The sequence below is a fragment of the Pristiophorus japonicus genome, chromosome 9 (genome assembly GCF_044704955.1).
Source record: "Pristiophorus japonicus isolate sPriJap1 chromosome 9, sPriJap1.hap1, whole genome shotgun sequence".
In the NCBI taxonomy this organism is placed as follows: Eukaryota; Metazoa; Chordata; class Chondrichthyes; family Pristiophoridae; genus Pristiophorus; species Pristiophorus japonicus.
Window position 1 is genome coordinate 89796874 of NC_091985.1, and position 24699 is coordinate 89821572.

At 46.6% G+C, this 24699-nt stretch overlaps 1 protein-coding gene and 1 pseudogene across 2 annotated transcripts in view; one reads left to right on the forward strand and one right to left on the reverse strand.

Moving 5' to 3' along the window:
• Positions 1 to 24699, reverse strand: part of psme4b (proteasome activator subunit 4b) — a 229381-nt gene that overhangs the window by 179900 nt on the left and 24782 nt on the right. For both annotated transcript variants that reach the window (XM_070889545.1, XM_070889544.1), the window contains exon 2: positions 4100 to 4240. In XM_070889545.1, the coding sequence (XP_070745646.1) occupies positions 4100 to 4240 (141 nt within the window). The remainder of the gene's footprint in view (positions 1 to 4099; positions 4241 to 24699) is intronic.
• LOC139274353 (U2 spliceosomal RNA) lies at positions 18750 to 18989 on the forward strand (annotated as a pseudogene).

The following is a 24699-nucleotide window of genomic DNA, read 5'->3' on the forward strand; positions in this document are numbered from 1 at the left end:
CAGTTGGAACAACTTCACATCACACCAAAATAATCCACAACATAATAAAACCTAAGTATACAGATGCCTTTGCATTTATTGACCAATTACAATCTCTTCAAAAAGATGATGTATAACTGTCTCCCTGCAAGAGATAAGTGATGGTCCTGTTGCAACATGGACAATTGAAGAAAAACAAAGTGATGTGTTAACTATGAGTCATTACATGCAATAATTCCAACTCTGCACAAAAGGTTTAACAAATGTGTAGATTGAGAGTTCTTGAAATGCCTGATTACCAGACGAGGATTTAGTCAGATTTTCAGAAGCACATATTTAATCAAATCTCAGGAAAACTACAACATAGAGCACTGCATGATAGCAGTTCAGTCCTTTTTACAGAAGATAAACTGGGAAGCAATGCCTATCGGATGTTCATGGAACATCACCAATGGGGAACATGAAAGAGCAGGTCACAAAGCTGTACAACCTTAAGGGGTAAACATGGAACCTAAAAGAATTATCAAATGGGAGAGAGAGATATTCTTAAAGAAATTATTTAAAATATGTACCTTTTAAAATCGGACACGGCAACCACTGGGGTCCTAAACTTCATTTATTGGTCACCAAATCTCCAGTGTTGGCACATATTACTGCTGACTACCATTGGACCCAGAATGGATGAATTAGGCAACATATTGCATGCTCCAATACCTCAGTTTGGATTTTACTGCTTTAAACCATATTCTCCAACTGACACAATCCAGATAAAAATTATTTTAAAAAAGTATTCACAAGTTACACTACTTTAGTACTAAACAGTAAACTAAAAGTTCCATCTGTTTACATTGAAATGGTATAATCCAATAACAAGAACCCTAAGAACTTATCACCATCAGTTCCACTAATTGTTTGAGCTATAATATTAGATCTGGAAGGTACAAGCCAACTTATTTTGGACAATTACTACAGGCCTTGCTAATCTGCTGGGCTTGAAACAATGCACTGTAAACTACGAGTAATCAGAGCAGGAAGAGTAACTTTACATGCAGATGCTACTTTTGCTGTGGACTGTACATAAAGAAGTTGAAAGCCAAACATTGCAGCTGGTCTGAGGGACGAACTAACCAAATTTAAAACACAAATCATAGCTCCACTTTCTTTTAGGATCAATTCAGATACTTTGTCGAGCACCAAACAGTTAACAGGGGTTTAAAAGGAAAAGAAACAATGGACCCTATTTCTTTTTTTTTAAAGTTACGGGAAAAAAATCAATTCTATGTTGCTCAAGTATAGAAAAGATGCATCAAAGCACATTATTGGATGCAGGAAAAAGAGACGACACCAAGCAGGAGAGAAAAAGGGAAGCAGAAATGTTACGGGAAGCTGGAAGCACAAAGAGAAGTGTTCTTAGAAGGCTTTTGAAAATAGGCAAGGTTATGGTAAAATGCAGGAAGTTCCAGTGGCTAGGGTTTTAGAGCCTGAAGATGTGGTGGGACCAGGTAGAACAATGTCAGAGGAATGAAGAGTGTATGCATGTACGTACGGCTGGAGATGCCAGAGTTGCGATGGATTAAGGACATGGATTTGAAAGCAAGGAAGAGGATCTTGAAGTTAGTTTGCTTGAGCACGGGGAGCCAGTCAAGCTTGGGAAGTATGGCAGTGATGGAAGTAAAGGACTGTGTGAAGTAAGCCATGGCCGTTTTTTATGGAAATAGCTAAGAAAAGCTTTAAGTGGCATCTCAAGTCAATTCAGGTGTGTAACTTTAACAAGTTTCAAAGGGGGTGGTGAAGATGGGCTTACAGAGATAGATCTTAGCAATACAATGGATGTGGAGAAAGAAACTTAGTTTGGGATAACTACGGTTCTGCACCTCCAGAGTGAGGTGGCAGTCGGTGAGTTTGATGGAGTTGAAACCAGAGGCACATGAGTGCTGACAGGAGCTAGAATGAATGGCTTCCATTTTACCAACACTTACCTTTGGAGAATTACAGCATATTCATGTCTTAATTTGATGAGGGAGGAGAAGTAAAGCTGAATGTCAATGGCATACATACAGAACCTGACCTGTGCTTCTTCATGCTATCCCATAATGAAAGATGGAGCGGGGAAGCGGAACAAAGATAAAATCCCAAGTAAAATCCAGGATGACTGACCATGCTTTTGTTGTGACAGGTATGAATCAAATCAGAAGAGAGCAGTGCCATGGAAATATATTACAAATGAGAGACATTGAAGGAGGAAGGAGTAGTCAAAGGAAGAAGTTGAGCAAGATGAGGAGAGATAAGTCATTGTCATTGTCTCAGTACTGTAATTTGTGACTAACCAACACATAGGAGGGGAGGAAGCAATACTGAATAATCTCAAACAGCAGTTGGTGGACTTCTGGATGTTCAGTAGCTGTAAGGAGAGGAAATCAAGGCAGTAGGTGGTCTTCATGGGCAAACTGAATTTAACAAGGACTTAAGCGGAGAAAAGATGGAGAAGAAACTGCAGAATATGGTCTGGAAGGGGGATTCATTGGAAGAGGGTCAGGGAGGGATTGGTGTCTCGAAGAACTTTAAAGAGAGATCAGAGCAGGCCTCATGCAACCGTGGCATGTACTCTTTTTGAACAGAGTCCAAAGTGCCCTCATAATTTAACTCCAAAATGGGAATAGAAGGTCCATTTAAGAGTGGGGCAAAAGAAGAATGAGGTTGGAAGATATGGCAAGTTGGGAGTATCTTTGAGCGGCAAACAGATTTAGCGTGGAAAGGGAAAGACAATACAGATTAAGTTGGTTAAACTAGATATGTTGGTAGGCGTATGTGCATTCAAAGTTGGCCCATGCGTTAGAGGCCACGTAGATGGTTGTTCTATCAAGGGGAATAGTGGGAAAGGTGGATAAGGGAAAAAAGAGGAGACTGAGATCTTACTGGAACAATTGGCAAATTTTCAGGCGAGAATGCTTGGAATAAATCAATGGAGGCGTCAATATCACGGGTGGAAGGCCAGAAGACAGGGAGGGTGAAGCTTGAAGGGGAGTTGGGAGTAGTTTTGTTTTCCCAGGAATAGAAGGAAAGCATGGAGAGGTTTGGAGTGGGCATGGGCTGTGCAGAAAGTTGAAGTCGCCGTCAAAGAAAACATTATCGATGATAAAGACACTGGGAGATCTTAAGGGTTGAGAGGATGGCTGTGTGTGGGGTTGGGAGAAAGTCGATAATGTGGATGGTGAATATGGGACAGGGCAATGTAAGATTGTGAAATGAGTGCCACTCTGTCATTCTAGCGATTTGGACAAAGAATATGGTGGAATGTGAACTCTGGGGTGAGGCAACAGGAGTCACCATCGGTAAGCCAGGTTTCAGTCAGACCAGGATGTCAAAATATGTAGAATTATATCAAATATACAGCACAGCCATTCGGCCAACTGGGCTGTTTACCATCCTGGTAAACCTCCGCTGTACCCTTTTCTAAAGCCTTTACTTCTTTCCTGAAGTGTGATGCCCAGAACTGTCCACAATATTCCAGCTGAGGCCTCACCAGTGATTTATAAAGTTCAAGCATGATTTATTTGCTTTTATATTCTGTGCCTCTATTTATAAACCCCAAGTAACCCATATGTTTTTTAACCACCTTATCAACATGCCCTGCCACTTTTAAGGATTTGTGTATATGAACACCAAGGTCTCTCTGCTCATCTACACTGTTCAAAATTGTGCCATTTAATATATAGTATACTGTCTTTCCATTTTAGTCCTCCCAAAGTGCACCACTTCACACTTCTCCGCATTAAACACCTTCTGCCGTTAACCATCCTATCTATGTCCTGAAGTCTACAACTATCCTCATCACTATCGACTACATTTTTGTATCATCTTCAAACTTTATAATGCTGCTCCCTACACCCCAGTCTAGGCCATTTATAGAAATTGAAGAGTAATGGACTACAAAACTGACCCTTGGGGAATACCACTGCAAACCACCTCCCAGTCTAAAAAAACATTAATCCACCACCACCTTCCCCCTACCGCCTGAAATACTCTCCATGAAGAAATGACTAGCTTAAGAGTACTGGTTAATGATTAGTAATGGCTTACAGTAAGTAGCACAGTTTCAAGGAATTTAATCTAAACTTACTTGAGTAAACTTATTAGCAACCGTGTGAATCCTTGCATCATGCTGATCTCAAGTTTGGGCATGACAACCAATTCATACAGCAGCTTAACAAATAGCACATGATCTTCTTTGCTGAATTTTCTTCCATATAGTCGGAGATATCTGGAAAATAAAATATAAATTTGATAAATAGCTTGCATCAGATACCTTGGAAATTTTAAAAGTGGATATAAAAATCGGGTTGTTGTCACATCTTTTTAAGTGGCACAATGGGCTCATCGACCCAAAAGAATGAACAAATGGTTTAGGGGCTATACATCTGAAGGCATGACCGTCAATTGTGGAGCAATGAAAATCGGGAATGCGCAAGAAGCCAGAATTGGAGGAATGTAAAAATCTCAGATGGTTGTAGGACTGGAGAAGGATAGGGAGGGACGAAGCAATGGAGGGCTTTGAACACAAGTATGAGAATTTTAAAATCAAGGCTTTGCCAGATTGGGAGCCAATGTAGGTCAGCGAGCACAGGGGGGGGGGGGGGGGAATGGGTGAATGGGACTTGGTGCGAGATAGGATATGGGCAAGAGTTTTGGATGACCTCAAGTTTACATCGAGTGGAAGGTAGGCGGCCAGCCAGGAGCACACTAGAATAGTCGCGTCTGAAGGTAACAAATGCATGGATGAGCATTGTGGAGGTGGAAGGCGGCAGTCTTGGTGATGGAGAGGACATGGGGTCGGAAGCTCAGCTCAGGGTCAAATAGGACGGCGAGGTTGCGAGGCAAGGGAATGGATTTTGTGTGGGGACCAAAAGCAATGGTTTCGTTCTTGTCAATCTTTAATTGGAGTAAATTGCAGCTCATCCAATACTGGATGTCAGACAAATCAGAGGCAGAAGAAGTCAAGAGGTGGTTGTGAGATAGAGCTGGTCGAGCATACTTGTGGAATCTGACATTATTTTTTCAGATTATGTCACTGAGGGCAGCATGTATATGAGAATTAGGAGGATAGATCCTTAGGCGACTCAATGCAGGAGATTCCCTGACTACGACTGGATAGATGGAAATGGAGTCAGGCGAGGGCAGTCCCACCCAGCTGGACAATAGAACAGAGGCATTATCAAAGGCTGCAGACAGATCGAGAAAGATGAGGAGGGATAGTTCACAATGATCGCAGCCACGTAGGATGTTATTTGTCACTTTGATAAGGAACATTTCAGTGCTGTGGCAGGGGCAGAAAACTAGATGGGTTGAAACATCGAGTTGCAGGAATTATACCAGAATTGAGAGTTTACATCGATCAGGAAAGATTGAAAAAGCTGAGATTCTTTTCTTTCGAAAAAAGATTGAGAGGTGACCTGATAGAGGTCTTTAATATTATGAAAGGGTTTGACAGGGTACACGTGGAGAGGATGCTTCCAATTGCAGTTGAGACCAGAACAAGGGGCCATAAGTATAAGATAGCCACTAATAAATCCAATAGGGAATTCAGGAATAATTTCTTTACCCACAGAGTGGTTAGAATGTGGAACTGGCTAGCACAAGGAGCAATTGAGGCGAATAGCATAGAGACATTTAAAGGGAAGCTAGATAAGCACATTGGGGAGAAAGGAACAGAAGGATATATTGAAGGGGTTAGAAGGAGGAAAGGAGAAGACCCATGTGGAGCATAAACACCGGCATGGACCTGTTGGGCCAAATGGCCGGTTTCTGTGCTATAAATACTGTGCCTTTGGGAGGTGACAACAAGCTAACCAATTAAATATTTCTCTATGCAATTATTAAAAAGTTAACTATTTTTCACTGGATTGTGTTTGTCAAGCACAATAATTCATGCATCGTTTATTCCAGGGTATCTCTATCGTCTCAGTTTTCCAATTCTTCAATACATACTCGTTAACAAAATCTGAACTCTAAAAGTGAAGCTACACACACACACACACACACACACACACACACACACACACACACACACCACACAAAAAAAATCCAGGACTGGAAGACAGCCACAGAAAATGAAATGACTGATTATAGCGCATGATGTTATTGATACCTACTTACCATCCTATGACTAGGAAATGCTTGAAATGTTTCACTCTCTCCTCTTGCAGGCCACGTGCTACTACATTCTCCTAGAACTAGGAGGTCACAGTGATATGAATCCAGAGCAGGCAAGATTATGCCAGATTTTTGCTAAACACTCCACTACAATTATTCACTTCTGTGCATTTCTTGCTTTAAAAAAAGCCAAATAAATTCGACTACCTATACTACAAGAAAGAAGTCGAATAAATTTTGTTTTTCCAATTTATATAAGAACATAACATAAGAAATAGAGCAAGAGTAGGCCATTTGGTGCCTCGAGCCTGCTCCGCCATTTAATAAGATCATGGCTGATCTGATCATTGATTCAGTTCCACTTCCCTGCCCACTCCCATAATCCTTTATTCCCTGCTCACTCAAAAATCTGTCGATCTCCGCCTTAAATATATTCAATGACCCTGCCTCCACAGCTCTCTGGGGCAGAGAATTCAAGAAATTCCTCCTCAACTCAGTTTTAAATGGACGGCCCCTTATTCTAAGACTATGCCCCCTATGAGTTTTCCCCTATGAGTAGAAATATCCTCACTGCATCCACCTTGTTGAGCCCTCTCATTTTAAGTTTCCATAAGATCACACCTCATTCTTCTGAATTCCAATGAGTATAGGCTCAACCTATCTTCATAAGTCAACTCCCTCCTCTCCGGAATCAACCTCTTGAACCTTCTCTGAACTGCCTCCAATGAAAATATATCCTTTCTTAAATACGGAGACCAAAACTGTACGCAGTACTTTAGGTGTGGCCTCACCAATACCCTATATAGTTGTAGCAGGACTTCTCTGCTTTTATACTCCATCTCCCTTGCAATAAAGACCAACATTCCATTTGCATTTGCCTTCCTGATTATTTGCTGTACTTGCATACTAACTTTTTGTTTCATGCACAAGGACCCCCAGGTCCCTTTGCACTGCAGCAATTTGCAATTCTTCGCCATTTAAAAAATAATTTGCTTTTCTATTCTTTCTGCCAAAGTGGATAACCTCACGTTTTCCCACATTATACTCTATCTGCTAACTTTTCGCCCACTCACTTAGCCTGTCGATATCCCTTTGCAGATTTTTTGTGTCCTCCTTACAATTTGCTTTCTCACCCACCTATGTATCATCAGCAAACTTGGTTACATTACAATCGGTCCCTTCGATCCAAGTCATTAATGTAGATTGTAAATAGTTGAGGCCCCATCACCGATCCCTGCAGCACCCCACTAGTTACTGTTTGCCAACCAGAAAATGACCCATTTGTCCCGACATTCTGTTTTCTGTTAGTTAGCCAATCCTCTATCCATGCTAATATAGTACCCCCAAACCCATGAACTTTTATCTTGTGCAGTAACCTTTTAGGCAGCACCTTATCGAATGCCTTCTGGAAATCCAAATATACCACTGGTTCCCCTTTATCCACCCTGCTCGTTACATCCTCAAAGAATTCCAGCAAATTTGTCAAACATGATTTCCCTTTCATAAAACCATTTGGACCATTAATTATGTTCCCCAGAATTCCTGTAAGTAGTTTGATTGCAGTAGTTTGTTTCTTATAACAAAATATGAAAAAGCCACTCCTTTGTGAATCATACTTATATAGAACTGTATTATTTTAAAATGAAATCAAGAATAAAGATTGCAATTTACTTCTGTGGTTGCCTCCACCCTTTAATTCCACTCCCCAAAAAACATTGCTCTCTCATAGTAAAACAAAGCTACAAAAGCCTCATCTTTTTGTCCTGTACGAATTCTAAAACAGTTAATTCCATGCTGCTTTATCTTAAAGAGCTTGACAGATTCTATTCAAAGTTTTTGCAGGTGGATATTATATAAATGCAGTGACTATTCGTCCTAACTCGCTGTGGGACCTGATTAACTGGGACCTGGGACTTGATTAACTGGGACCTGAGTAATTTATAATTATAGAGTAGCTGTATGCTGTGTACGTGTTCACTAACAATGGAAAAGGTTGCAGCGTGGTTGGGGCCAAAGCACAGTCACAGGTTCCGACCAGATAACAGGAACATGCTGCGAAACAGTGAACAGCAGGAGGAAGGGGCATGATGTGGTAATCACATCATGACCAAGGTGATTGCTATCTGCAATGGACAGCTGGGTCATAACCAGCTGCCAGTCCGGAGTCAACAAACTGAACCCAGTAACAGCAGGGGGGCCAATCAGGGAATGGGAAGACCCCACGTTCACGACTATAACTGAAGCTGTAACACCCGGTACAATACGCTTTATTCTTAGTAACTGCAAGATGTAACTGAATGTAACTGAGCCAATAAAGTTTGCCTGGATACTACCACCGGACTCAAGTCTCATCAACTGCTAAGAATATAAGAGACCCTACATTCTGTCGTAGTCGGTAGGATCGCTGAATGTCAGCTGCCTAAGACCCACGTCGACACGAGGGTAAGGACACCGCTTAAATAAAGTCCTCGTCCAAAGTCTTTCGCGGCAGGCGTCATTCACGCGATCTTTAAAAGAACCGTCTGTGGGTAGTATTAGGGTCGAGACCCCCGTAACAGAGAGCTCTCCACTCGACAGAACATAAGGTCCTGTCCAGGACTTAAGGTCCACGTCTCGCACCCGCCGCAACAAAGGGTTCTAAATCGGCACAATGGCTGAAGGCGGAAACAAAAACCGTCCCACAACTGAAAAAGGAGGACTGGCCCCACCGGAGGTCACGGACGAGGAAGTGTTAGAAAGCCTTAGTGAATACATCGAACAGCGGTTTGATTTACGAAAGACGTGCTGAAATGAACAAAAGTACGGAACATCTAAGGGTCAGTGGACCCTGGACGATATAAAAGGGTATGGGGGAAAACGACGCGCATGAAAGATAAAGAAAGGACCTGCTGGGTCCCTGGCTGTTATGAGCCAAGTTTGACAGAGGAAAGAAATCATGACCCAGTCCCAATTCGATCGGGATCTGAAAGCTGCTAAAGATCAAATCAAGGCACTTGGGAAACAAGTGACCAAGAAAAATTTAGAAAGAGAGAAGAAAGGGAAAGAGATAACTAAACTGAAGGGTGAGATTAAAGATTCGGTCGCAGCCAGTGTGCAGGGGCCGCGTCTGGGGTACAAAGCCGTCTATCCAAGTCTGGCACAAGTAGGGAAAGAACACCGACAGCTGGAAAGGCAACAGGCGGGAGTAGTGATGTCGGATTCGGATTCAGGCTCCTCGTCATTTGACGAGGACTCAGACAACAGCGATATTAGCCCCACTAAAAACGAGAGTTAAAAGTAGAGACGACGACCAAGACGGAAGGCGGAACTAAGAAACGTAAACAAAGATACGAGAATACGATAGTTCACGCAGCCGCAGAACCCGAAAAAATAGATAAACGGTCGAAAGAACTCCCAACACCCGAAAAAGGGGGGGTGGGACGAGAACTTGGGAACAATTAGATCGACTGCAAATTATTTACACACTTGATCCTTTGGATGGAGTCCAGATTCTGACCATCATGGTGCCGGGACGATCGGCACGTAAACTCCAGAGGGCAGTAAAAGAGGCACTTGGAGACACTGGACAGGGGATTGACGCAGCCTGGGGCGAAGTGAAAGGGTGGTTAAGAAAGTACGGGCCAACAAAGACAGATTGGAGTAAGATTGCAGTGTGCCACAAAAAGGCACAGGAGGTACTCGAGTATGAGGAGCGATTCAAGTCTACGTGGCTGGAACATTTGGGTCTGCATCAAGATGCGGAGCAGATGGATGACGAAAGAGTCAGACCCTTGAAGGCTACCTTTATGGCGGGGTTGAAACCAGAACTATCTAAATTAGTGAAGGCGACCCTGGCAGATTGGGATGATCGGGGAACCTCCTTCGCGCAGTTGGTAGACCAGTGTAGCCAGTTAGATCGGGATTTAACTTCAAAAGGTCTGAGTAATGCAGACTGGATGGAAACCAAAGGACCGGGAGAGACAGACATCCGGAAAGCTGCCAGGAAAGTGGCACTATTGCGGTAAAGGAGGACATTGGGCCCGATCGTGCTGAGCGAAGAAACAGAACAACCAGGGAAGCTCAGGGACGGGCCAGAAACAGGCCGACGGGCGGTCAGTGATGGAGCGGTTTAAAGAACTTTCCTTCGATCAGCAGCTGCAGTTGCTGGAGTGTGCAAAAACTCGTAGAGCCCATCCCCTCCCCGGCAGGATCCCTGTTAGCATTAATACATCAGCACAGGGACGGACTATATGTCAGTGTGAGAGTGGGCGACCAAGAGATTGATTGTTTATTGGACACAGGGGCAGAATTGACGTGCGTGCCCGAAAATTATAAATTCCCCCTCGACGGGACAACCCGTGCGGCACATGGAGTCGGAGGCCATAAGCTGATACTCCACCGAACCCAGCCGATGTGTTTGGTTCTGGGACCACATGAAGTAGCCGCATCGGTCTGGGTGGGACTGGTGGGATAACCCCTACTCGGGATGAACGTCTTGATGAAAATAGACTCCTCCCTGGACATTGAGGATGGCCAAGTCACATGGTCGATCCGATCCCTGCAGAGGGAAGAACTAAGGGACCACCCGATATGGGCCAAGGACAAACATGACTGTGGCTTGCTTAAAATGGACCCCGTTACCTTCGCTGGGACCCACCTTCTTGCACCAAAAAGTACCTGATCAGCCCGACATCAATCCAAGGAATATTACCCATCATCCGGCAGTTAGAAGAACAAGGGGTACTAGTTAAGTCCCACAGCTCATCCAACAGCCCCGTATGGCCAGTGCATAAGGGTAAAGACGCCTGGCACATGACGGTGGACTACCGGAAGGCCAACCAGTACATTGACCAAAAAGCCCCTTTGGTAGTGGACCCCTCCACTATATTTCAGGCTCCGACACCGGAAGACAAGTATTTCTCTGTTATTGATATGGCCAATGGATTCTGGCCAATTCCGTTGGCCCCTGATCCAGGGACAGCAATACACCTGGACCCGTCTACCTCAAGGGTTCCACAACAGCCCAACAGTGTTCCACATGGCCCTCCAGGGTCATTTAAGAGAACTACCCCCGATGGGATCTACGGTCATACAATATGTCGATGATATCCGACTGGTGTCCACCATGGAAGAACAGCATGAACGAGACGTGCTGACCTTATTGGACCACCTCATCGAAAAGGGATACAAGGCCAGTATGACCAAGGCCCAGATAGCCCAGGAAGAAGTAATTTACCTAGGACAAAAGATCTCAATGGGAGAGCGGGGACTGACCCAAGATAGGACCGAGGCTATTTGCGCGGTTAAACAGCCCACCACGATCCAGGAACTTCGATCCTTCTTGGGTCTGTGCAATTTTAATAGGAACTGGGTGGACTCCTACACGCAATTGGCACAACCATTGAATGACCTGTTCAAAGGAAAACGGACCTCAAAAGAAGCTATCATCCTGGCTGAGGAGCAAAAGGAGGCGTTTGAAAAACTGAAACAGGCCCTGTGCACGGTATCCGCCCGAGGGATCCCGGACACCAGGAAGCCCTTCACCCTATTCGTGCATGAGAAAGAAGGATACATGACTGCTATCCTGACTCAAGAACATAGGGACCAACAGAGGCCCATCGGATACTACTCGGCCAAACTGGACACAGTGACTCTCGGATGGGGAAGTTGCCAGAGGGCCATGGAAGCTACATGCCGAGCACTAATGGTAACGGCGGGATTAGTCTTAGACCAGAAACTGATCATCAAGTGTCCCCATACAGTACATGCTATGCTATCCATGAACCGGGTCACCCAGGTGATCTCAGCCCGATGGACCAGATGGATAACAGTCCTGGAAGCTCCAAACCTGCATAGTGTACGAGCTAGCCCGGTTAATCAGGCCACCATGCTCCCCCTGGCTGAAGAAGGGTACGACTGTGCGGGTATGTTAGAAGAAGTAGAAGGAGCTGCTGTGGCAGCCGAAGAACCGTTATCCAATCCGGACTTGATCCTATTTACGGACGGATCCTCATCTGTGGAGCATGGAATCCGGAAGGCGGGCTGGGCAGTCACGACGCTGCACGAGGTAGTAAGGAAGGGGGGGGCTCCCCGCCAGAACCTCCGCTCAGCAGGCCGAATTGAGAGCGCTGGCCGAAGCCTGCAGGGTAGCCGAGGGACAAACAGCTAATATATACACGGGTTCCAGGTACGCTTTTGGGGTGGCACATGATTTCGGCCAGTTATGGTGGAAGAGAGGATTCTTGACTGCAGCAGGAACCCCAATACGGAAGTCCGCGACCTACTTGAAGCATTACTGCTGCCAGAGGAGGTATCTATCCTGAAATGTAAGGCCCATACGAAGGAGAATACAGATGAGGCTAAAGGGAACGCACGGGCCGACCAGGCAGCTAAGGAAGCCGCCTTAATGGAACTCGAGAAGGGCACCCTTGTATGTCAACTGGGGACTCGAACGCTGACACAGGATCTGGCAAAAATGCAGGAGGAATGTCTCCGGAAGGAAAAATGGGAATGGATAAGTGAAGGGATAAAGCTATGGGCGGATAGAATATGGAGGCAGCCTGAGACAGGAAGACCAGTGGCACCACAAGCGCTAATGCCCTTTTTTGGCCCAACAAATACACTCCTGGAGGCACTTAGCCCCCCCAACAATTGACGGCTTGATTCCAGAAGAGCTGGTGGGGCCGGGGTTTTAGGAAACACGCTCAAGCCACGGTGGACGGGTGCGTCACTTGCCAGAAAAATTACCCCGGGCCTTCCACTACAATGCCCCTTCTCTGACCCCGGCAGGGCCTTTCCGAGATTCACAAGTAGATTACATCTCATTGCCCCCATGTGAGGGTATATGGACGTCTTAGTGATTGTGGATCGATTCTCTTGGTGGGTGGAAGCCGTACCCACCCGAAGGAGCACCGCCATGCACACGGCTAAGGTGTTGTGTAAAGACTATGGGCCCAAGTTTCCACATGATTTGCGCCTGATTTTTAGGAGCAACTGGTGGAGAATGGACTATCTTAGAAATCGCAATTCTCCACATTTTTTTTTCTGCAGGTAGAACAGTTCTACTTTGGAACAGAATTTTTTCTTCAAAAGGGGGCGTGTCCAGGCACTGACGCCTGATTTGAAAGTTTCCACAGTGAAAACGTACTCCAAACTAAAGTAGAATGGAGCAAGTGAAGATTTTTGTAGAACTGAAAAAACCTGTTCTACACATTAAAAAATCAGGCACAGGTTACAAATTAGGCGTCCAGAACGAGGTGGGGGGGGGGGGAGGGAAGTCATTAAATTCTATAATAAATCCTTATTTATACTTATACAAATAAATCCAACCTGAATAAACATTTATAAGCAAAGAAAAGATTAAATAAACCATCTTCCTACCTGTGTGAAAGTGCTTCAGGCAGGCCTTTCGGGACCGAAGGCTGAACGGGCCGGCCCAAGACTTCGGGCAGGGCCCGTCCCCAGCACCAGATTTACAGGTAGGTGGCATTGGGTTGGGTCGGGTCGGTTCGGGGAGCGGGGGAGAGAGAGAGAGAGAGAGAGAGGGAGCGGGGGAGAGAGAGAGAGAGAGAGGGAGCGGGGGAGAGAGAGAGAGAGAGAGAGGGAGCGGGGGAGAGAGAGAGAGAGAGAGAGGGAGCTGGGGAGAGAGAGAGAGAGAGAGAGAGAGGGAGCGGGGGAGAGAGAGAGAGAGAGAGAGAGAGAGAGAGAGAGGGAGCGGGGAGAGAGAGAGAGAGAGGGAGCGGGGGAGAGAGAGAGAGAGAGAGGGAGCGGGGGAGAGAGAGAGAGAGAGAGAGAGAGAGAGGGAGCGGGGGAGAGAGAGAGAGAGAGAGGGAGCGGGGGAGAGAGAGAGAGAGAGAGAGAGGGAGCGGGGGAGAGAGAGAGAGAGAGAGGGAGCGGGGGAGAGAGAGAGAGAGAGAGAGAGGGAGCGGGGGAGAGAGAGAGAGAGAGAGAGAGAGCTGGGGAGAGAGAGAGAGAGAGAGAGAGAGCTGGGGAGAGAGAGAGAGAGAGAGAGGGAGCGGGGGGGAGAGAGAGAGAGAGAGAGAGAGGGAGCGGGGGAGAGAGAGAGAGAGAGAGAGAGGGAGCGAGAGAGAGAGAGAGAGAGGGAGCGGGGGAGAGAGAGAGAGAGAGAGAGAGAGCGGGGGAGAGAGAGAGAGAGAGAGAGAGAGAGAGAGGGACGGGGGAGAGAGAGAGAGAGGGAGCGGGGGAGAGAGAGAGAGAGGGAGCGGGGGAGAGAGAGAGAGAGGGAGCGGGGGAGAGAGAGAGAGAGAGAGAGGGAGGGGGGGGAGAGAGAGAAGGAGGGGGGAGAGAGAGAGGGAGGGGGGGGAGAGAGAGGGAGGGGGGGGAAGAGAGAGAGAGGGAGGGGGGGGGGAAGAGAGAGAGAGGGAGGGGGGGGGAAGAGAGAGAGAGGGAGGGGAGGGGGAGAGAGAGAGAGGGAGGGAGGGGGGGGGAGAGAGAGAGAGAGAGAGGGAGGGAGGGGGGGGGAGAGAGAGAGAGGGAGGGAGGGGGGGGAGAGAGAGAGAGGGAGGGAGGGAGGGGGAGAGAGAGAGGGAGGGGGAAGAGAGAGGGAGGGGGGGAGAGAGAGGGAGGAAGGGGGGGGAAAGAGAGAGGGAGGAAGGGGGGGGGGGGGGAAGAGAGAGGGAGGGCGGGGGGAGAGAGAGGGAGGGAGGTCAGGTCGGATCCAGTCCGGGAGCGGGAGTTGGGTCGGGTCGGGTCCAGTGGGGGTCGGGTCGGGGGGCGGGAGCGCGGGTCGGGTTGGGTCCAGTCAGGGGGGGGGCGGGGAGCGGGAACAGGAGCGCGGGTCGGGTCGGGTCCAGTCGGGGGGGGCGGGTCGCGGGAACAGGAGCGCAAGTCGTGTCGGGTCCAGTCGGGGAGCGGGAACGGGAGCACATGTCGGGTCCAGTCCGGGGGGTGGGGGGGGGGCGGAGCGGGAACAGGAGCGCGGGTCGGGTCCGGGGGGGGCGGGAAGCGGGTGTCGGGTCTGGTCGGGGGGGGGGAGGAAGCAGGAGTTGGCCATGGGAGGAGCCTTAATCACGCAGCCCCAGTGAGGCCATTCAGCCAGAGCTAGGGGCTGCGTGCTTCAGGCCCCTCCCATACAGTTCGGCGCCTGGAGCTACTGCACTTGCGTGCCCACTGTAGCGCGCATGTGCAGAGGTCTCGGCACTGTTTTCAGCGCAGGGACCTGCAAGTAGGTGGAGAATACCGAGGATTTTTTTAGGCGCACTTTGTGGCGCGAAAAACAGGCGTCCAGGTCGGGACTGCGCTGTTCTAGGCGCGTGTGGAAACTTGGGCCCTATATACCTCGATGGGGAGTCCCCACAAGTATTGACTGTAATCAGGGGACCCATTTTACTGGAGCCATGTGCCAAGAGGTCTGCAGATTGCTCAACATCACATGGAATCTACATTGCCCTCATCACCCACAGTCGTCAGGCCAAGTGGAGCGCATGAATTGAACTTTGAAACAACGACTGGACAAGTACCAAGAGGGGAGCCCGTGGCCTCAAGCACTCCCAATGGTCTTGTGTAGCATCAGGGCCACCCCAAACCGAACCACGGGCTTAAGCCCTTTTGAGGTGATCACCAGGAGACCAATGTCTCTCCCCAGGACCATCGATCTGTGAAAAGCAGACTGTCATCTGATGAGTGACACATTGTTGGAATATTGCCAGAATTTAACAAATGCTATCAGTTCTGCTTCTCAACAGGTAAAAGCGGCTTGGGGGGAACCCCCGGAGGGAGGACACGATATCGTCCCAGGAGTTTGAGTATAGGTAGAGAAAATACACAAAGAACCGCTGGGAGCCAAGTGGGAAGGACCGTACCAAGTATTACTGACTACCCGATCAGCGGTTAAAATCCAAGGGAAGCAGGCATGGGTCCACGCCTCGCATGTTAAACGGGCACCCGTATCGGAAACGGACTAAAAGAACGGAACTTTTGAACTCAACAAAATGTTTGGACTGATTGTACTCGTGGGTCTGACCCTACCTCTGTGTAACATGGAGCTCCATGTAAATACTTTTATGTACATGTCATATAGCTATGCTAAGGAAGCCAACATCTCCAGTTGTTGGGTATGTGCGCAGGTACCGATCCATTCAAAGGGAGGAATTCCTTTGAGACTGGTCCCCCTCAATGAATCTGAGATGGCGGAATGTTTTTTTAGCCAGAACCATACAAACGGGAACAGGACCAATAGTCTGGGGGAAGACGCAGAATTACCAAAGGCCGAATGGCGGTCGGCGGGTTATGGGTTAAACACCCTTTTTGGGGTGGTATCAGCCCTATTATAACCAGACCCTAAAGCCCCCGTTTTTGGTCCTCACTAACACCTCAGGGATAGGAAGGCCACAAGGGTCAGTATGGCTGATCAGAAACCAAACCAGAGGGCAGGAAATGGGGAATAGTACTTGTAGGCAAAACGTGAATGTGATGAAAGGAGGCATGCAGAGCTTCCTGCATTTCCCAAATAAGACCACCCCGGGCCAGAACTTTACACAAGAATGGGTAGTGATAGGAGGTGGCCGATATTCCCCATACAACGGTACCTACTTTATTTGCGGCCACAGAGCTTATTCCTGGCCGCCACAGAACTGGACAGGATCTTGTTATGTGGGTTATGTGATACCCTACATTCGCCACTCCACTTCCCTTCCAGGGTTGTTTTCTCCACAAAGGAGTAAACGGGCGATTACGGAGACTGAAAGGTTCTTCGCCATTCTGGTTCCTTGGTATGGAACTGGTAAATTAGCAAGGGAGTCCATTAACATGGCATCCGTCCTGGAAAAGGTGGCTAAAATGACACCACGGGAGCCCTACTTAAAATAAACACTGAAATGGTGGCCATTCGCACAGTGGCCTTACAAAACCGAATGGCCTTAGACTTTATCGTGGTGGAGAGGGGGGGGCAGGGGAGGGAAACATGTGCCTTGATCGGCACCGAATGTTGCACATATATCACGGATAGTTCTGAGGATATCACCAACCTAGCACACCACAACAAAAAGGAGCTAGAACAGCTGAAACAACCCCCAGCTACCACACTGTGGGGCTGGGCCACAAGATGGCTAGGCTCCGTGGGCAGATCATTATACAAGGAATTATATTTGTATTTGCTGTAATAGGAACATTATGCTGTTTGTTTACTTTGATTAGATGTTTGGCTATGCATATGATGACAACGACTAACCCCGGAATAAGGAATGTGGAAGGGGGCTTTCGCCACCCACTTCTGCACCTTAAGAGGAGGATATATAAAATCAGGCATTATGATTCCGGCTAAGGAGGGAATCAAAGGGGGGGGATTGTGGGACCTGATTAACTGGAATCTGGGACCTGATTAATTTATAGTTTATAGAGTAGCTGTGTACGTGCTCACTAACAATAGAAAAGGTTGCAGCATGGTTGGGGCCAAAGCACAGTCACAGGGTTAAGCACTATTCCGACCAGATAACAGGAGCACGCTGCGAAACAGTGAACAGCAGGTAATCACATCATGACCAAGGCGATTGCTATCTGCAATGGACAGCTGGGTCATAACCAGCGGCCAGTTCGGAGTTGACAAACTGACCCCAGTAACAGCAGGGGGGCCAATCAGGGAATGGGAAGACCCCACGTTCACGACTATAACTGAAGCTGTAACACCCGGTACAATACGCTTTATTCTTAGTAACTGCAAGATGTAACTGCATGTAACTGAGTCAATAAAGTTTGCCTGGATACGGCCACCGGACTAGAGTCTTGCTAACGGCTAAGAATATAAGAGACCCGACACTTGCGCTCCTGACGCATGTGTCGAAGCGAGTTGGAACAAATAGTCTCCGGCTCCGCCCCCCAGCACAATTTACACTAACCCTTTTCTGCGTATGCGTCGGAACCAGCCCCAAACACCATGTTGCCTGCTGAGCTGCCGCCCACTGAGTCTCGAGCTGAGCCCTGAGCGAGCTCTCTGCCGGGACGAGCGGAGAGAGCCGGCAGACGACCCGGGGGGAGAGGGGAGAGAGCGAGCGCCTAGTTGGTGGGTGGGGGGTGGGGGGGGGAGAAAGATGAGGAGAGGGGTACAGGGTTGGGGGTTGGAAAAGAGAGGGAACTGAAGACCATTCACATTCTTCCAACCCCCTTTACACCCACACCCGACATCGTTGAAGTGGTCGAAATCCAGAAGTCACGACACTGACACTTCATACCCAATAACCCCGTTACCAATCCGCACACTATGCCCCATCTATGGCTTGGGGTGGGGGGGGGGGGGTGGTGAGGTCATGCACTTGGGTAAGGGATTTTAGCTGGGGGAGGTATGCACTTATACTGGGTAAGGGGGATGCACTTGCTCTGGGGTAAGGAGGGACTTCAGCTCGGGGAGGCAGCACATGCTGAGGTAAGGGACTTTGGCTTGGGAAGGGATGCACTTGCAGTGGGGTAAGGAGGGACTTTGGCTGGGGGAGGAATGTGTCCTTTCTGACTTCTGAAGTCCAAATGGATCATGTTACAATGTGCAAAGTTAGGCTGGGCGATTCCATTTACACATTCCAGAGAAACTTCAGGGTGTGGTGTATCCTCCAAGGGGACCAATCAGCAATGGGGCATGTGATAATGGCGAGCCAAATCAGAGAAATGGCTGTAATTTTCAGTTCATACAAATAAACGCATCTCGGCCTTTTGGCTAAGATCATGCGTAACTGACTTGACAGGGGAGTAGCCACCATGACCTCCGGGTGGTTCTCCCTGGATCAGGAAGGTATATGCTTGCTTTTTTTGGAAACAGGAGGTGGGTGGGGTGGCTTGACCCATCCACCTCCACGGAGGTGTGTGGGGGACCTGACCCATCCACCTCCATGGCACGAACCTGGTATTGCAGTACTTCCAGGAACGGTGCAGTGGCTCTAGGCCTTTTGGCTAAGAGCATTGGCGCAGAGTGATCCTTGGCGTGTGCAAGGTGACCTCTGGCGTTTGTGATTTGACAAAGAATTGGAACGATTGGCTATGAATTTCAAAAAAATAAATAAATAAACGCATCCTTATATAAACACACACAAAAAGACTGCATTTATTTCGCGCCTTTCATGACTTCAGGATGTTCCAAAGTGCTTTTACAGCCAATGAAGTACTTTTGAAGTCTAGTCACTGTTGTAATGTAGGAAACTCAGCAACCAATTTAAACCCAGAAAGCTCCCACAAACAGCAATGTGATAATGACCAGATAACCTGTTTTATTGTGTGATGTTGATTGAGGGATAAATATTGGACAGGACACCAGGGATTACTCCTGTGCTCTCCTTCGAAATAATGCCATAGGATCTTTTATGCCCACGAGAGGATAGACATCTCAGTTTTAACATCTCATCCAAAAGACAGCACCTCTGACAGTGCAGCACTCCCTCAGCACTGCACTGAAGTGTCAGCCTAGATTGTGTGTTCAAGTTCCTGGAGTAGGACTTGAACCTACAACCTTCTGACTCAGAAGAGAGTGTGCTACCCACTGCGCCACAGCTGACTGAGAAATCCTGTAGAGTTTATCAATTTCCTGAAAGGGATTCCAGAAGGGTCCTGTCCAGAATAGCTTTAATCTGAGATAATAAATTTGTTGCTGCAGAATTTCTCTATTTTAGTGAAGGTATTCTATTTGTCATCACTTGAAGCAATTTTACTCCAAATTCAAATCAATCTATTTGCAAATATCTACTTATCCCCCTCCATTCTAACAAAACTCCAGAAAACCAAGCTATTGGCTCAATGGTAAGTACATTAGTATGGTGCCCTAGCATATCTATGTAAATTTTGTTTTGTGGACATCTCCATAATATTTATGTACATAGATACTGGCCATAGAATCATTTCTGGGGTATGATTGAGCATAGGTACCTACCTATTTCTAAAATATATTAGTTGATCTCCCGTGGCATTGAACAAGCAGAGTCCAGATCCACTGTAGTCTTCAAGGAAGTGGGCTAGTGGTAGGAGATAACAGCACCAGAATATGCAGATGTAATTATTTGAGGTCATGTATTCTCACATTTTTATCTTTCCATAATAAATTCTTACAGAAATACTTAAGAGAAACTGCCTATTTAAACGTATCACACTCTCCTGTCTAATGGCATTTTAGCACCTTCACTGTGTGACAGGTTTGCATAGGCAACTCCCATTGTAAATGTGGATATAGGAATTGGTAATGCAAGAAGTTGACAGAAAATTTGCGCTGACACAAGATGTTCTGTGTGAGACAAAATATATCTATGGATGTGTGTGTGTGTATATGTGTATCTTTTCTTTCTTCATGCTCTTGATGAGGGCCAGGGAAACAAGATTTTTACTTCTTTACTGAATAAAGTGATAAGAATTCAGGAAACCTTGAACTCCTCTCTAAATCAGTAGAGATAAGGGATTGGAACAAAGCCAATGTTTCTACCCCTTTTACTCATTTTAAGCTACTTGAATAAGGCACGAGAAAGTGATGCTCAGCCATGGATCTATAGCCCAGCAAGTAGTCAACATTTGCAGAGCTGTACTGTCTATTGATGAGATAAGGTCAGGGATTTTGAACTTCTGTGCACCAGTGTCAAATTTTGGAACTGGAAGCTATTATAGAGCAGGTTTTCAATTTTTTCCTTGAGTACTCTACTTGTTTGTGAAAGAATTTATATTCCACCATACCATTTTCTCAAAAATCTCCCAAAGTGCTACATATAAAATAAATTACTGTCACTTATGTTGGCAAACATGGCAGCCATTTTGTACACACCAATATCTCATAAGCAGCACTATGATCAATTAATGGGACAGAATTGTTGCAATGGCGATATTGGCGGTGAATGCCATAGGTTAGGCGGTTGTGCTCCCCAGTCCTCCAATGACGAATGAACTATTTAAAAAAGGCAGACAAAACACAGGAAACTCATCATCATCATAGGCAGTCTCTCAGAATCGAGGAAGACTTGCTTCCAGTCTTAGCATGAGTTTTTGGGTGTCTGTCATAGGTGGGACAAACAGTGGTTGAAGGGAAGGGTAGGCGGGAAGCCTGGTTTGCCGCTGCCTGCACTGGATTTCTGCATTCTCTCGGCGACGTTACTCGAAGAGCTCAGCGCCCTCCTGGATGCACTTTTTTCTCCACTTAGGGCGGTCTTTGGCCAGGGACTCCCAGGTGTCAGTGGGGATGTTGCACTTTATCAGGGAGGCTTTGAGGGTGTCCTTGTAATGTTTCCTCTGCCCACCTTGGAACTCGCCCATGGCAAACGAGCCAGAGTAGAGTGTTTGCTTTGGGAGTCTCGTGTCTGGCATGCGAACTATGTGGCCTGCCCAGCGGAGCTGATCAAGTGTGGTCAGTGCTTCATTGTTGGGGATGTTGGCCTGGTCGAGGACACGAATATTGGTGCGTCTGTCTTCCCAGGGGATTTGTTGGATCTTGCAGAGACATCGTTGGTGGTATTTCTCCAGTGACTTGAGGTGTCTGCTGTACATGGTCCACTTCTCAGCCATACAGGAGGGCAGGTATTACTACAGCCCTGTAGACCGTGAGCTTGGTGACAGTTTTAAGGGCCTGGTCTTCAAACACTCTTTTCCTCAGGCGGCCGAAGGCTGTACTGGCGCACTGGAGTAGGTGTTGGATCTCGTCGTCAATGCCTGCTCTTGTTGATAGGAGGCTCCCGAGATAAGGGAAGTGATCCACATTGTCCAGGGCCGTGCCGTGGATCTTGATGTCTGGGGGGCAGCGCTGTGCAGCGAGGACAAGCTGGTGGAGGACCTTTGTCTTACTGATGTTTAGCATAAGGCCCATGCTTTCATACGCCTCGGCAAATACATTGACTATGTCCTGGAGTTCAGCCTGTGTGTGTGCACAGACGCAGGTGTCATCCGCGTACTGTAGCTCAACGACAGAGTTTGGCGTGGTCTTGGACCTGGCCTGAGACGGCGAAGGTTGAACAGCTTCCCACTGGTTCGGTAGTTTAGTTCCACTCCAGTGTGAGGTGGGGTGGAGGTGGAGCATGGCAGCGAGGAAGATTGAGAAAAGGGTTGGGGCGATGACGCAGCCCTGCTTGACCTCGGTCCGGACGTGGAACAGGAAACTATAGACCAGTTAGCCTAACATCTGTCATTGGGAAAATGTTGTAGTTCATTATTAAGGAAGCAGTAGAGGGACATTTAGAAAAGCATAATTCAATCAAGCAGAGTCAGCATGGTTTTTTGAAAGGGAAATCATGTTTTACAAATTTGATGGAGTTTTTTGAGGATGTAACAAGCAGGGTGGATAAAGGGGAACTAGTAGATGTCATGTATTTGGATTTCCAGAAGGCATTCGATAAGGTGCCACATAAAAGGTTACTGCACAAGATAAAAGTCATGGATAGAGGATTGGCTAACTAACAGAAAACAGAGTGTCAGGATAAATGGGTCATTTTCCAGTTGGAAAACAGTGACTAGTGAGGTGCCGCAGGGATCGGTGCTGGGGCCTCAACTATTTACAATCTATATTAATGACTTGGATGAAAGGACAGAGTGTAACGTAACCAAGTTTGCTGATGAAACAAAGATGGGTGGGAAAGCAAATTGTGGGAAGGACACAAACAATCTGCAAAGGGATTATAGGCAGGCTAAGTGAGTGGGCAAAAATTTGGCAGATGGAGTATAATGGGGGAAAATGTGAGGTTATCCACTTTGGCAGAAAACAAAAAAGCATATTATAATTTAGAGAGAAAAATTGCGAAGTGCTGCAATATAGAAGGACAGAGGTTCTTGTGCATGAAACACAAAAAATTAGTATACAAGTACAGCAAGAAATCAGGAAGGCAAATGGAATGTTGTCCTTTATTGCAAGGGGGATTGAGTATAAAAGCAGAGAAGTCCTGCTATAACTGTACAGGTTATTGGTGAGGCCACACCTGGAGTACTGTGTATAGTTTTGGTCTCCGTATTTAAGGAAGGATATTCTTGCATTAGAGGCTGTTCAGAGAAGGTTCACTAGGTTGATTCCAGAGATGAGGGGGTTGACTTATGAAGAGAGGCTGAGTAGGCTGGGCTCGACAAGGTGGATGCAGTGAGTATAGTTCCACTCATAGGGGAAGCTAAAATTAGGGGACATTGTCTCAGAATAAGGGGCCACCCATTTAAAACTGAGATAAGGAGGAACAACTTCTCAGAGTTGTAAATCTATGGAATTCTCTGCCCCAGAGAGCTGTGGAGACTGGGTCATTGAATACATTTAAGGCGTAAATAAACAGATTTTTGAGCGATAGGGAATAAAGGGTTATGGGGGACGGGCAGGGAAGTGGAGCTGAGTCCGTGATCAGATCAGCCATGATCTTATTAAATGGCGGGGAAGGCTCGAGGGGCCAGGTGGCCTACTCCTGCTCCTATTTTTTATGTTCTCATAACTCCACAATTTGCAGGGTAACTGATTAGAATATGCTGTGATGCGTGTGGTAGTGAATCTGAAACGGTGCAGACAATTAGTCCCACCATCACTTTTTATGTCCTCTTAATATAATGAAGCAAGTCGTATCGTTCTGCATCGTACTTCTGTTTTCAATCTTCACTTTAATAAACAGGACATTAAGCATTCAATTAATAAGACAGCTCAGTTTTTTGAAGCACGAGAACACGCGAGCGAGGCTGGCTTTGAAACCATACATAACTTTCAAAAAAATACATAACTTCTTTTAGTAGCATTCAAAACACAAGTGCTCTCATGGAAGGTAGAAAAAATTGTGCTGGGAGTCATTTAACAAATCAGTCCCCTTGAGGGCAGGGTCTTAAGAGGCCACTAGCATAAAAATCACTGATCAGAGAATTGCTTGGATGGAGTCAGACTGCGTGATTATCTCTCACAAACGATCAGGCTGATTCTAAAGTTAAAAGCTTTGTACTGATGAAGGAAGAAATTTGATTTGTTTAGATTGTTTCCCAATACTGTTCATTACATGCTAATGTGGGTCATTCGGCAAGAGTGCATGTGTCGCCAAGCTCAGCAAGGACTCCCAAACCCTGGGAAATAAAACAACTTGCTTCCTCAAATACAAGCACACGAATCACCTTATTGCCAGGTCTCCAACACCATTATTTTTCAGTCTAGGTGTTAGCAATGTGAAGAATGGCTTAAATGCAGCAAGTTCACATTCTCCATTGATTTTAATTGGCTATTATAATTACCCTACAGCTGTTTTCGGTGAAGGGTAATTGTGAGGTGGGCGCAAAATTCCCAGCAAATTGTGACGCAGCGTAAGTAATGGCATCAGGCACTCCTGCCATAATTTACTGCAATTTCTGCACCATAATAATGCTGTAGATTCTATGGCACACATTTTCAGTAAATTCAGGCACAATCTGTTTTTTAGTGGTGGTAGAGGGAAGATTGTTGCAACGTATTCACATGCTAGGTACATACCATTGTGTTAATTAGTACAGTATCTAATTTGTGTCTGTTACTCCAGCTGAATAAGGAATGTTTTAATTACAATGAAGACGAGTAAAATTACTGAATGACAATTCTTTCCAACAAGTAACAAACTTGGTAAATACAGTATTGCTCTACAAGGAGGATGCTGGGATATGAAAAACTTCCACAATTAACTGATTTATCTTGCAAACTAATATTTAATC